Source organism: Plodia interpunctella, chromosome 13 (genome assembly GCF_027563975.2).
Source record: "Plodia interpunctella isolate USDA-ARS_2022_Savannah chromosome 13, ilPloInte3.2, whole genome shotgun sequence".
Taxonomy (NCBI): Eukaryota; Metazoa; Arthropoda; class Insecta; order Lepidoptera; family Pyralidae; genus Plodia; species Plodia interpunctella.
Genome location: NC_071306.1, coordinates 2501 through 16240, shown reverse-complemented (window position 1 = coordinate 16240; position 13740 = coordinate 2501). Strand labels below are relative to the sequence as shown.

The 13740-nt window shown below is 40.4% G+C and overlaps 2 protein-coding genes across 2 annotated transcripts in view; one reads left to right on the top strand and one right to left on the bottom strand.

The window, feature by feature from the left end:
- Positions 1-283, bottom strand: part of LOC128674563 (uncharacterized) — a 49113-nt gene extending 48830 nt beyond the window's left edge. The window contains exon 1 of the mRNA XM_053753203.1: positions 50-283. Coding sequence (XP_053609178.1) covers positions 50-84 — 35 coding nt within the window. The 5' untranslated portion in view covers positions 85-283. The remainder of the gene's footprint in view (positions 1-49) is intronic.
- A 3242-nt stretch (positions 284-3525) lies between these two features.
- The window catches only part of LOC128674996 (metabotropic glutamate receptor 2-like), a 10735-nt gene continuing 520 nt past the window's right edge, over positions 3526-13740 (top strand). Inside the window, exons 1-17 of the mRNA XM_053754042.1 lie at positions 3526-4703; positions 6293-6494; positions 6792-6934; positions 7090-7260; positions 7365-7509; positions 7658-7909; positions 8052-8226; positions 8489-8595; positions 8724-8873; positions 9421-9554; positions 10279-10445; positions 10590-10748; positions 10835-10997; positions 11096-11309; positions 11740-11891; positions 12091-12295; positions 12720-13740. The exon at positions 12720-13740 is cut by the window's right edge and continues 520 nt beyond it. Coding sequence (XP_053610017.1) covers positions 3897-4703; positions 6293-6494; positions 6792-6934; positions 7090-7260; positions 7365-7509; positions 7658-7909; positions 8052-8226; positions 8489-8595; positions 8724-8873; positions 9421-9554; positions 10279-10445; positions 10590-10748; positions 10835-10997; positions 11096-11309; positions 11740-11891; positions 12091-12295; positions 12720-12940 — 3567 coding nt within the window. The 5' untranslated portion in view covers positions 3526-3896 and the 3' untranslated portion in view covers positions 12941-13740. The remainder of the gene's footprint in view (positions 4704-6292; positions 6495-6791; positions 6935-7089; positions 7261-7364; positions 7510-7657; positions 7910-8051; positions 8227-8488; positions 8596-8723; positions 8874-9420; positions 9555-10278; positions 10446-10589; positions 10749-10834; positions 10998-11095; positions 11310-11739; positions 11892-12090; positions 12296-12719) is intronic.

The window sequence follows — 13740 nt, the reverse complement described above, 5'->3', positions numbered from 1 at the left end:
TATAGTTTTATAGTCCAAAGGCATATAATAAAATAGATGTAAATCGCACCCTTTCTCAGGTATTAGCGGCAGGTTGTCAGTCATGGCTCCGCTTCGCCAACAGCGAAAGATCTAAATCTACTCATATACAAATAAAACGGAGATTATCACAAACTCCAAACACGTCGGAGACTGACAGCTGTCCACGTGACGCGAGTGACGTCCGGAGAGCTGCAGGAAATGTATGAACCTTTTCTAATGCAAACTTGTCACCATTTTTGACAATAATAATTGGTATAGAAACTGCATGCACTAGCTTCCACATCGTCTCCTTACAAAATCTAAAGGGATTACTATTTCTACTTATTCAAGCCATAGCTTGTTGTTATCAAAGTTTATTATGTAATGGTCCACCCTTATGGTCGGTTAGAACTTAGACTCATATTTATTCACCCCAATGCCTTACTCTGAATCTCGAATCTGATTTCTAAGAAAGGACTCTGCATAAGCTTCAGAGCCTGTAGGTCTCCAACTCTGGGTACATAGAGCTGTGTACCTATATGCTGTGTCTTGCTGGTCCAAGATGACGCTTCCAAAAGCCTTAAATTGGAGACTCATTAAGTTTTCATAATTTTGTTAACAAGCATTGTATCGTTTAATTCTTGCGAAGACTTGGGTCTTCAGAATAAAGCGACTACGGTACAATCAAACTGAACGCATTGTTAACGCATTGTTATTCAAAATGCGTCAAATCATAATAAAATGCCCCACTGCCTGCTGCCAAATAGGTTTCTATTTTCCGCGAAATTTTACAGCCAGTAAATTTTGAAGGTTCCTATAAATCTGAGGAACCGCTATCTTCTCCCAGTGCCGCCGCATTCTCGATGGGGATGAATTTTACTGCGAGATGTGATGTGAACGAGAATCTCTGGAGAGCTTACTACTGTGCGTTTATTTTTCTCAACATTTTTTCTGGGAACACTTTCAATGGATTTGTTGTACATGTCACACACGCTTTTTAACTTATTTTTTTAAATAATAATGATGTGAAAAAATCTCATTTTCACTCTAGTCGCATACACACTAAACAGTTAATGGTAATCTATTTATTTTTATTTGTATCTACACACTTATATATTAACATACATAGTCACGTCTTGTATAATATATGATTCGAACATGTGTTTAATCGCAAATGTTCAATTCCAATAAATTCAATTGTATTCAAATAAATACGTAATAATAATAATTTAACCTTCTCTCTTCAGAAGTTGAAAAGAAAAATTCCCTATGAAAGGTGAGTCGTTGATCCATTTCCAGCGTAATAAGAGAGCAATTTAAAGTGCGGAGCGTACCAGAATACTGAGCACGCATTCGTGACCCTTGTATTATTTAGATACATATACGAGAGGTCAGAATAACTTTTTTTTACTTTTTTTAGATCTTTTCTATAGCGTGAGGTATTGTCGGACAGGTGTGGGAAGACCGTTTAATTGGCTTTTATAAAAGTTATTATTCGTAAATTTAAGCTTAATGCTTAATAATTTACGAACGGCCAAATTTCGTTAGAGTCAATAAGTGTATTCCGGTCTCTACCAACTAAATGGTTGATGTTAAGAGTTCACACATTACGGCATTAGTACTCACATATGACGAAATAAGATGAAAAAAGATCTCACCTAAGTTGGTTTTATAAGTTTACGAGTAATACCTAGTGGACCAACTGTATACTTTTGTAAAACTTCGGACAATCTGTGGCATGGTACGGAACTCTCGGTCAATGAATCCTACTCGCACTTGTTTAGTTGTTTAGTACCTAATCTGTAGCGCCCTACACTTTATTATATATTTTTAGACGGAATCTTTAGGGATTTTTTTATAAAAAAATGATCCTAAATCGCATTCGTCGTGGGGCGGAGTTCCCAGAAGGCTGGCGACATTCCCTCTTTAAATGGCTAACCTCAAATGTTGGCTAAAAAGTCACCAGCCCTTCGGTCCCCAGAGACATCGACCAGGCGTGCGGAAATTTCTTGAAAGGGTTTTTGCATCCGCACCCCAAGGTCCAAGGGTCTCCACAGCAAAATGCGCAAATACGAGTATATATAACTCTGAAACAAATAAGAGTTACGAGTTACGAGTAACTTCATAACTAGACCGGACACAGACTGACCCTGTATTGTCTGGAAAGGTGGGTAATACCAATAAAAAGATTTTGTCTTACACTAGTGTGACTCTGTGGAAAATAATTCTTCTGAGTCACACAAGCGCAACAAAATAGTGTGACAAAAAAGCCCGCAACCAAATATAACCTGCAAAATTCCAGGAAATAATATTAAGCTATTTTTTTAATAATCGCCTAGGCTTTCAAGTCACTTTGTGTTCACTTAGTTACGTAAATATGAGATATTTTTCTTATATTATCTATAAGTTAACCTGTTTGGCAGGTTTAGCTGCTTTTTAGTGATTTAATTTTGATTTAATTTTTATTTATCATATAATAGTTATGTATTCTGTCATAATTATTTATAAACCAATCAATATTATCACTTAAAAAAATTAAAATTAATATATATTCCAGCCAATTAATAAGAGTAAACCGAATCATTCCAAGTTCAGTGGTACAATGCAGTCATATATTCAGAAATCAAATCAAACTGCAATACAACTGCATGCAAATTGCAATTTGCCGTCGCATTGTCTTCCTAGCCAATCTTCAGAGCAATCTTACGCTGCGAGCTACGATTGTAACCGCTACGGGCGTAGCACTGCTACGTCGTAGAGCCGTGTATTCAAGCGTTTTAGAATCAAGCTACGACGCGACGCTTGCTCGCATTAGCTGCTTTGCGTAAGAATTCACAGCTTCCAAAAAAATTTTTACACAATACTTTGCCTTTCAAATTCACATAATAATAATTATACCATGACCGTTTACCAGGTCAAGGGGGGGATACTTGACTTTGACGGAATTTAGTTCTTTTAAGTAAAATATTTCGCAAATGAATGCTACAAGTAGTCATAGAACATTTTGAAGGCTCTTTGGGAAATGTGAAGGAATACCCAAGACATAATTTTCAGAATCTCCCACTGGATCTGCAAAAAAAAGTGAAGTTTAACTCAGTTTATTTTTTATGATAATTTTGTTATAGGCCAATTGTTTTTTAAGGAGTTTGAAAAAGTTTGTTACCTATTTATTTTTTATTTCTTAACGATAAATTTGTAGAGTTAATTTGAATTCACTTTGTGGTGAGTATGTGGCAATCACAAAAAATTAGTTAAATTTAGTTTTCAACTAAAAAGTAAAATTAATTTTGTTTACTTTAAAACGGAAATATTACTTGTTTGATTCTATCATCCCGAAGAGATAGGTAAACGAATCCGGCAAGAGTACGACATTTTTCCTCTAAATTATTTTCAGAACTTCCAAAGTTATTTGAAATAATCGTAACAAGATGAATGTTACTGTAGTGAGTTGACCGTGCGTCCGGCGCCGGACGCGGCGACGGCAACCGTACCGCACTCCGTCCGGCATTCCGCGGCCGACCGACCGCCGCGCCGCGCGCTGTCGCCGGAGCTCGCTTGCAATGCGACGCGAATTCCACGACGACTCTATATCGTTACCTTAAAAGTTGTGATGTTAGTGAATTTATAGCGAATCTGTAAACTTTTGTACAATGTGCAAAATATTTCATTTAATTACAACAATTCAAAACAGTGACAAAGTTAAATTGAATTCAATTGTTTACTCAAGTTATTAAGATGATTAATATATGAAAAAAATAATTACAATTAGAAAATTAAATTGAAAAATGCGGAGTTCAGTGAAGAATAAGTGTTAAATACCGTGACAGGGTGTAAATATCCAATATAATAATTATTTTATATTTAAAATGTGAGGCAGTGTAGACTCAGTGTGCAGCATGATGTGGCTGGTGGCGCTGGTAGCGGCGCTGGGCGCAGCCGCCGAGCGAGGCACGCGCGGGCCCGCGCGCTCCGCCGCCGACGCCGCGCTGGCCGCCCTGCTGCTGCCCGCTCTCACCAACGACTCCCAATTGCTCACGGACTACCACTTTCTCAGCCGCATCGACTATATCCTTCTAGAAAACTATGTTAATAAAAAATATACCAGATACAAACGGGAATCGCATTCTCTCATTGGTACCTTCGATTTCAACAAGTTATTTAAAAAGAAAAAGACAAAGAGCAAGAATGAAGAAACACAGCCCAGTGCCTCGTCGCTGCAGGGAGGCACACCGCCTCCTTACACGGAGGAACAACAAGGTTTGTTAACGCCGCCGTCTGAAAGTACAACAATACCACTTACATCCACCTTAAGAACAAGTTCTGTTGGCACTATCGAACAGACAAAATCTACGAGTCAAGTAACAAAACCACTAAGACCACTTTCTCAGCAAATTATAAATCCAAGCGATCAGTTAAATACTGAAGCAAAGACAATAAAACCTGTCACACAGCCAAAAGCAAGAGTGAAAGTGACCGTTGGAAAAAATTCTACAATAAAAGGAAGAGCTAAACAGAAAACAGCACGGAAACAGAAGGAATCTAGACGGGAAACATCTCGCGAGGCAGGAGTGGAGTTGAACCGCGAGGCAGGACGTGAGGCGAGGCTGGTGTCATACAAGAAGAAGCCGGAGAACGAGACTGTGTGGCCGGTGAAGCACGCGGCCGTCGTGGAGGGAGACATCGTGCTCGGCGGGCTCATGATGGTCAGTGGTATCACTTACTATAATTGTAAAAACAACTATTAATCTTTAATATAAAATTCTTTAATTTATTGCAACCGATTGACGAGAATTTAGCAAACATAGTGCAAAGTTATAGGAATACCACCGACAATATTTAGTCCCAAGATATCATGACGAATTTAGACCAAACTCGCAATGATGTTACGTGAACAACAACTCGATTAAACAAGAACAACACAACTCCCAACTAGATAAAGCAAACATGCAATCAGATGGGCACAAACAGTTTACCACGCGACATACCGAGATTCGATAATTCGTATCTTTCGATTCATTTTTAATTAGAAGTAAAAGTTGTAATCGTTATCTTTATTTATGCTGGATACTCGTAGTGGCGGCTCTAGCAAACAGAACCAACCTTTATCGGGGCAGTGGAATGCTAAATCCTGAGCACGGCATTGAAAATGCAAATGTCGCATAGGCTGACTGCCGTACACGATAGGCTAGTCTGCAAATATTCGCATATTTATATTCGTAACTATATAGGTTCTGAAAAAAAAATGTAGTGAGATTATATAAATGAATGTCTTAATTCAAGTATCAATTATGCTATAAGTAGGGTTTTTACAATTAATTATGTTATTTAAATTTATTTATATTTACAAATAAAATTAAATGCACTCTTGTATTCTGCCATTATGTTGGTTCACTTGAGCAGTCACGTGAGAAGAGCAGAGCAATGACTGTTGATAGAAATTATGTCATAGTTCGCGTGCGCTGGACGTTGCAATGCGAGTTCCCTAAGTTTGTGTGCTATTTAACATTCGCAGCATATCGAGCAATATCTTTTTAAGATGAGCATTTAAGCAGTCGAAGCCACGGATAAACAGCACCTATTACATAAATAAAACTTACTACCACATCTACATGGGATGAAATTTATCTGCCCTATGGGGATAACGTTTATCTGTCCTCGACTGTACACACTATTTATTCCTATCTGATTAAGATTTCATATTTTAATAAGTTATACAAAAACGTCATATTTGCGCAAGCGACGCAAGCTTTCTTTGTCGACCATTCGGCGACAGAGGGATCTGTTCAACAAAAATATTAGTTTTGTAACGCGCCAACAATCAAATAATCATGTCCGTGCAAACCATGGACAAGTTCCCTCGTTGGGAGCTGATCCTAGGTATACATAAGCAGGTCATGCTTATCATAACAATGTATTATCATGGAACACTTTTATTTGTAGGACAAAGTAAACTTGCAATATCTAACAGACAACAATAACGGCGGTCAATAACGTTCGAACTAAATAAAATCTTGTCAAAATATTACAGTGATTTAATTTAAAGAGGAGGTCCTTAAACTCGATCACTTTGATAAGTTACTCCAAACTACGGAAGTCAGACGTCAATGATTTTATTTTAATCTATATTTTAGATAGTACAATTTTTAGTCTTACTTATATAATAATATTTAGTTTTAAATACATACTACTCGATTGCTACGATATTGTTTAAACAAAAATAAATTTATTTGAAATTAGAATGTCAAATTCCCTTTACAAATGGTTGCATGCGGCTGTGGTCTGTGATGTGCAGGTGCACAGCCGGTCAGAGGGCGCGACGTGCGGGCGGGTGATGGCGCAGGGCGGCGTGCAGGCGCTCGAGGCGATGCTGTTCGCGCTGGACGAGGCTGCGCGCGCGCGCCTGCCGCCGCCCGGCGTGCGCCTCGGCGCGCACGTGCTCGACGACTGCGACAACGACACCTACGGCCTCGAGATGGCGCTAGACTTCATCAAAGGTCAACAATATATAAATACTTCCTACAAATATGTATTCTGGATGAGAAGTTGCTTTAGTGACCGTGATAATAAAAACCAAACCAAAATCTATAAAACCATCAGATTATTTTTAGTTTTTAACTTTGACTGCTCGTCATGGAAAACGCATATAAAATTGTTATAAGCCTTGAGTACTTGCAAAACTAATCATTACCTTACCTTGCCTTGCCTTGCTTGGACACGCTCGAGGTAACATTGCTTCTTATGCCTAGGAAAGTACAGCACATTCTTAATAATGAAGTAAATACCTTCACCAGGTTCAATCAGCAACATTGACGACGCGGAGTACGCGTGCAACGCGACGGCCGTGCGCAAGGTGATCTCGGGCGTGGTGGGCGCGGCGTCCAGCGTCACCTCCGTGCAGGTCGCCAACCTGCTGCGCCTCTTCAAGATCCCGCAGGTATCATTCTTCTAACTTCATTTCTTTGTTTCCAATTGAATCACAGATGCATTTTCTCAGTTTCATTTAATTAAATTGAAAAAAAAAATCATCTTGCCTGCGGTAGTCTTAAAAATAATGGCTCAACTCTTAGTTACATAGCGATCTTGTTCTAGGTGTCATTCTTCTCCACATCCCCGGAGCTATCTAATAAGGCCCGCTTCGAATACTTCACCCGCACAATACCGTCGGACCAGCACCAAGTTCGAGCGATGGTGGAGATCGTCAAGCAGCTCGGCTGGCGTTATGTCTCTATCATTTACGAAGAATCCAATTATGGAATCAAAGTAAACTCTGTTGACTATATATTCCTATGTCAAACCGTTATAATTGTCCAAGTTATGGAATGATTAAGGATAATTATTTATTTTAACATAACAAATTTTCCTAGGCTTTTGAAGAATTAGAGACTCTTCTGGCCCGTAACGAGATATGCATCGCGGTAAAGGAGCGGCTAGTGAAGGACTCTGGCGAGGCGGATGCGCTCGCCTATGACAACATCGTGCAGCGACTGCTGTCGCGTCCGAGGGCCAGAGGTAAACAGACACCTGGTTTTTTGGCGGTATTATCATTATCGGCAAACTCGGATGGCGAAACGTACATTGCGTATGGTGACACACATTCTATGGTGATCTTTTTTGACCGACAATGACAATAATAATACAAAAATAATTTGTTGTGCAGGTGTGATTGTATTTGGGTCTGACCAAGAAGTGGCGGGCGTGATGGCGGCGGTGACCCGGCTCGGCGCGGAGCGCACGTTCGGCTGGGTAGGCTCGGACGGCTGGTCGGCGCGCGCGCTCGTCGCCGACGGACACGAGGCAGCCGTCGAGGGCACCATCAGCGTCCAGCCGCAAGCCAACCCCGTCATTGGTTTCGAGCAGTACTTCCTCAACCTGACCGTAGAAAATAACCCGAGGAATCCCTGGTTTGTCGGTAATCTTCCTTCCAAAGAATGTGTTCACTATTGATAAATTAAAAAAAAGATATATATGTAATTGTTGCAATTCTAAGATAAGCTCTCACAAGTTATCTTTCTATTGATGATGATTATGTATGAGGCTTTATAATTGGTTAGAATTCTGGGAGGACCAATTTCGCTGCCGCGTGCGGGGCAGCGCTCGCACTCCGTACAATGCGGAGTACAGTCGCACCTGCAGCGGCCAGGAGCGGCTCACGGCCGAGAACACCAACTTCGAGGCGCAGCTGCAGTTCGTGACGGATGCGGTGTATGCCTTCGTCCATGCCATCAAGTACGGACAACACTACAACTTCTTGTTCTACTTTTGTTTAAGAGACGTCGTTAATCATGTGCATAAATTTAATTCAGATAAGCTTATCTATTTGTTGCAAGTCCGCAACAGAAGGCCGTTACAATTTAAAATTTATAATTATGTAGATATATGAATATAAATTAAGTTTTGTGATCATATCTAGAATAGAGACGTCTTACGTGATCACAGAGCTACTAGGTATTATAGTGATATTGGATGATGTTTATTTGTTTATTCGAAGGGATATGCACGCCGATCTGTGCGGCGGCAAGCCGGGCCTGTGCGAGGCGATGCGGCCCGCGAGTGGGGCCATGCTCTTACGCTACTTGCGTAACGTCAACTTTACCGGTTTGTAATCCATGAAAATTTCGACATTATTTGTATCCAATAATTAGTATTTTGATAACTAGTAACTAGTAAACCACTGATGGTAAAAGATTACATAGGTATTATATGTCAATCTTTTTATGTTGTAGGACTGAGCGGCGATAAGTTTCACTTCGACAGCAACGGCGACGGTCCCGTGCGCTACAACATCCTGCACTTCAAACAGGCGCCGCGCGGTGTGTACCGCTGGGTGCGCGTGGGCCGCTACGTCGACGGCGAGCTCGAGCTCAACATGGACGGTACGCACGCTCATTGCTCGTGTCATCATTGTTTTATTATTTTATTTTGTTATTTCCAAAACAGAATTTTTATTTAATTAGTTATTATCTTACTAAAATATATACATTCCGTTCCGTTCCGTTTCTATCCCTCTGCGCTCTACTACGTACTATGTTTTGTTCTGTTTTTTGTTCTATTCCATCCAAGTCTATATTAACTTCAGACCTTATATTACATTCAATGATGATGAAATTGACACTATATTTTATTCAAATTTGCAAAATATTCTGTGTTCAACATTTATGGGACATTATGTAATCTCAACTTAGGACTCCATTTATAGTTTGATCCAGGTCATTGACCCAGCGAGATGAGCGAGCGAGGTCTACAAATCAACTTGAGGCATTCTGATTTTGATGAAATTTAAAAGATATGTGGGGTAACAAAATCGGTTAAATTGTTATTGGAACATTCACAATTTTGTAAAAATGTACTGTGTTCGCGAGGTCTAAGTTCGCGGCGAATAACAGTTAATCAGACAAATCAGTCAAGTGTTACCAATTTCAGAGATCCAGTTCAAGCTAGACGAGCCACGGCCGCCGGAGTCCGTGTGCAGCGCGGAGTGCGAGCTGGGCCAGGCAAAGCAGTACGTGGAGGGCGAGAGCTGTTGCTGGCACTGCTTCAACTGCACGCAGTATGAGGTTACCCCCCAGCATTCGCACTGGGATCTACTCGAAATCCGAAATATATTTGTCACACACTTTCTCAAAATGCATTTTTATCACATTTCCTTTTTACTTTTTCTATTACTTTATCGACATAACAATCTACCTCCGCTGTAACTTGGCTGTACATAAGAGATATTGAAGAATAATTAAAATTATGGGGGTGTCTTTACGAGACTAAAAAAAGCCATAACTATTATTTTTAGAATTATGTATGTTTATACGCCCATCACGCAAAAGCTATTGGATGGAATTTGATGCGGTTTTCACAGTTGTATAGCGAATGATCTAACTCAAAATCTGGTATAGGTTCTCTAGACTCGAGATATTGCCAATAATACTATGCAATAAAAGTACTAAATATTACTTTGATATATTTTGTTTAGATGGGGAACTGTTCAAATAGTTGGTATATAATAAATTAAAACTAACGTGTAGTGGTAAAGTGGTAATGAAAATAATTATATTGAATTTCCAAAATACAAATCGCAATTAGACAATCGGCGGCAATCTTATCTCGCAATATTATGTGAAAAAATATTTAAACTAAAAACACTCAAACAAAGAACTCACGCGGTCGAAGCCGCGGGCTAGTGTAATAATAGAATGAGAAATAAAATATTTGATCATTAATTAATTCATTAAATTAGTATCTTATTTAATGAATTAATTAATTAATGATCAAAAATTCGGTTTTTAGATCCGGTCGCCAGTATCGGAAACAGCCTGCGTTGAGTGTCCGCTGGGCACGCTTCCGGACGCAGCTAGGACCCGCTGCGAACCGGTGCCGGAGCTGTACCTCCGGCCCGGACACCCGGCGGCTATCGGTGCCATGGCTTTCTCCACACTCGGCGTAGTGCTCACAACGTGAATATTTTATAAATATTTTTCTACATAGAAAGGATGAACGAATAGTAGAGCATTTCATGACTCCGCAACTATGTTTTATTATTATAGCCATGCAGAGTACGTAGGGGACATCTTTATCTAATTTTCAATGCAATGTTTCAGGCTGGTGGGCGGGGTGTGGGTGGCGCGCGGACGCACGCCTGTGGTGCGCGCAAGCGGGCGCGAGCTGTCGTTCGTGTTGCTTGCCGGCATCCTCATGTGCTACCTCGTCACATTCGCGCTCGTGTTGCGACCCACCGACTTCCTCTGCTCGCTGCAGCGGTCGGTACCTATCAAAACACAGAGCTAAATCAGTATCAGCAAAATGTAATAAGTTTTATTTTCTTTGTTTTAATTCTACGCTTCAGATTTGGTACGGGGTTCTGCTTCACAATGGTTTACGCGGCATTGCTGACAAAGACCAACCGAATAGCACGCATTTTCGATGCAAGCAAGCACACCGCTCGCCGGCCCTCACTCATATCACCCAAATCTCAATTGGTTATTTGCTCCATATTGGTGTCTATTCAAGTAAGCCAATTCTTTTATTCTTTTTACATTATTCATTGATATAGCAATATCGATCGCCGCAGATAACACATATAATAATTGTACTTTTGCATCGTCAGGTGGTTGTAGTAGTGGTGTGGCAGATAGTGTCACCTGCGCGCGCGATCCACCACTACCCGTCGCGGGAGGACAACATGCTGGTGTGTGACTCGTACGTGGACGCTTCCTATACCATCGCCTTCTTCTACCCCGTAGTGCTCATCGTCGTCTGCACCGTGTACGCCGTTCTAACCAGGAAGATCCCCGAGGCTTTCAACGAGAGCAAACATATTGGTATGAAGCTGGTTTTTTAATTTTGTTTCTGTCTGCAAATTAGTAAAAAAAACAATGTATACAATAACTTTTTAATGTGGTTTTGCCCTCGTGAATTTCGTCCCTAGTACACTGCAGGACTAATAAAATGAATAAAATAATCCTTTATCATAAGATAACGTCATAAGATAACGGAAAATAATAATATTTTCCGTTTTTTATTTGATCTAAACCATTTCCTATTGCGGGTCCCGTCACACTGCCCGTCACGTGTACCATCTCGTTTCTCGCAACGTCTCCTGTCTTTTTTCCTGCAATATTGCTTCGGATTTGTAATTTTCAAAACGCCTTTTTGAACCAGATCTCGTTTCTTAGTGACATATCTTCCTGCCTAAAAATATTTAGATATACAAATTAGAATGGTGATAGTAATTTTGACGTTTGTCGTCAGGATTCACAATGTATACGACGTGCGTGATCTGGTTGGCATTCGTGCCGCTGTACTTCGGCACGGCGTCGCACGTCCCGCTGCGCGTCACCAGCATGGCCGTCACCATCTCACTCAGCGCCAGCGTCACGCTCGTCTGCCTCTTCTCTCCTAAGGTAACGTTCAATAACCAATGCCTCAACTAGTGTAAGCTGTATTCATAATTTGTTGATTTCTTTGCGAGATAAGTATTCCATACAACAAATAAATTTTAAACTTATAACTTCCTTTACGATTAGAATATTGTTTAGCTGCTGGAAATGAAGAATCCTTAATTTATAAAAACTTAAATTTATTATACATATTACATTCCAGCTGTACATAATAGTGATGCGACCTGAGCGGAATGTGCGTGCGACATTAATGGCGCCGCGCTGGCGATCCCTACCAGGCGCGGCCGCGGGGGGTGGAGCAGCGGGGGGCGCGGTGTGTGCGGCGCTCGTGGGCGCTGCGCCCGTCCCGCGACCCCCGCACACAGACCTCACGCCATCCACCGACCTCTCCACACTCAATGACAACGGTGGGTACTCCTACCTTCATCACTACATAGAGTTTCTACATAGAGCTCCTTTCGTTAACATTCCTACATAGAGCTTCACTACATAGAGCTCCTTTCGTTAACATTCCTACATAGAGCTTCACTACATAGAGCTCCTTTCGTTAACACATAGAAACATCGGTCGGATCGTTATCATCTGGCCCAACTGTACGCTAATTTATTTTTTTTCATTGTTAGTATTTTATTTTATGTAATGTAATAAAAAAAAAACAACAAATTGAACTTAAACTAAAAATGTCAGTTACAACGTAATCCACGGCGTTATTTACATTTACATGTTCAATTAAAAAATTAACCAAAAGTGGGTAGAATCTTGTAATGGCTGCTGGTATTTTATACTTGATTTTAATTCATCTTTCTTTATTTCATCTTTGATCTCTTACAGAGAGAAGCTCATCCGACAGACAGGTCCAAACCGACGAGTCAACGTTATACCCTCGTCTGGAGAAAGATCTCAACTCCAAAGAAGAGAACGGCGTGTGTTTGAACGCGCGGCGACTGCTGGAGATGCGCGCGGGGCTGCCGGGGTTCCGCGACGCGCGGCGAGCGGCGGCGAGCGTACCGGCCAGCGCGGTGGCCGTGCTCGCGGACGACCTCGCCTTATAGCGGCGCCCGCCTTCGCCTCCGCCATCGCAGCGAACGAAAGCTCGCGTGCCTATTTTAGTATAAATGAAAGCTAAAATACAATTAGCCTTCGTACAAAATGTCGTTCAAAGTAAAAATTTCTATTAATTGATCACGCTCGACTCTAATAAGTCGAGCGTGGTCATGTTGCTATAATATTATCCTTCGTTCATCAAACTCAAATAACTACTATCCTTGTAGCAATTTTGAAGGACCGCGGCTTCGAAATATAAAAGGCCACGACATGTTGCAAGCTGCAAGTCGTACTTGCTCATGGCATGAAAAGTTTCGTAGCAAAAAACAGTTCCAAGTTTATACAAAGATTTAAAATGACTACTTTATTTAGATAACGTATGAACAAGATCCCGATTTAATAGGGATACATATTATTTATAAATGAATAGATATAATTGATTTCCCACAGATTTTTACAGTTTTTGTGGTTATAGCACGTTTTTGTAATGGGCTCTGTTATATCTCAAAAACTGAATCTCTTTTAAATTAACTTAAGTTGAAAATTTAACTTTAAGAATAAATATTTATAAAAACTGCAATGCCATGATGTTTTTGTATAAGAATCGTAAAGCAGTAACAAATTAATGTAATGTTGATAAATGCTTGATGTAGTTTTTAAGTTGAACTGATTGATATGATTAACTTGATAGTATGACTACAATTTCAATTTTGATTTTCGTAAATCAAATCATTCAGAAATTATAAATTCACAGGCAACTTTACACGTCAAATTTTATATTAACGCACTAAGTGATTCTAGTAAACCG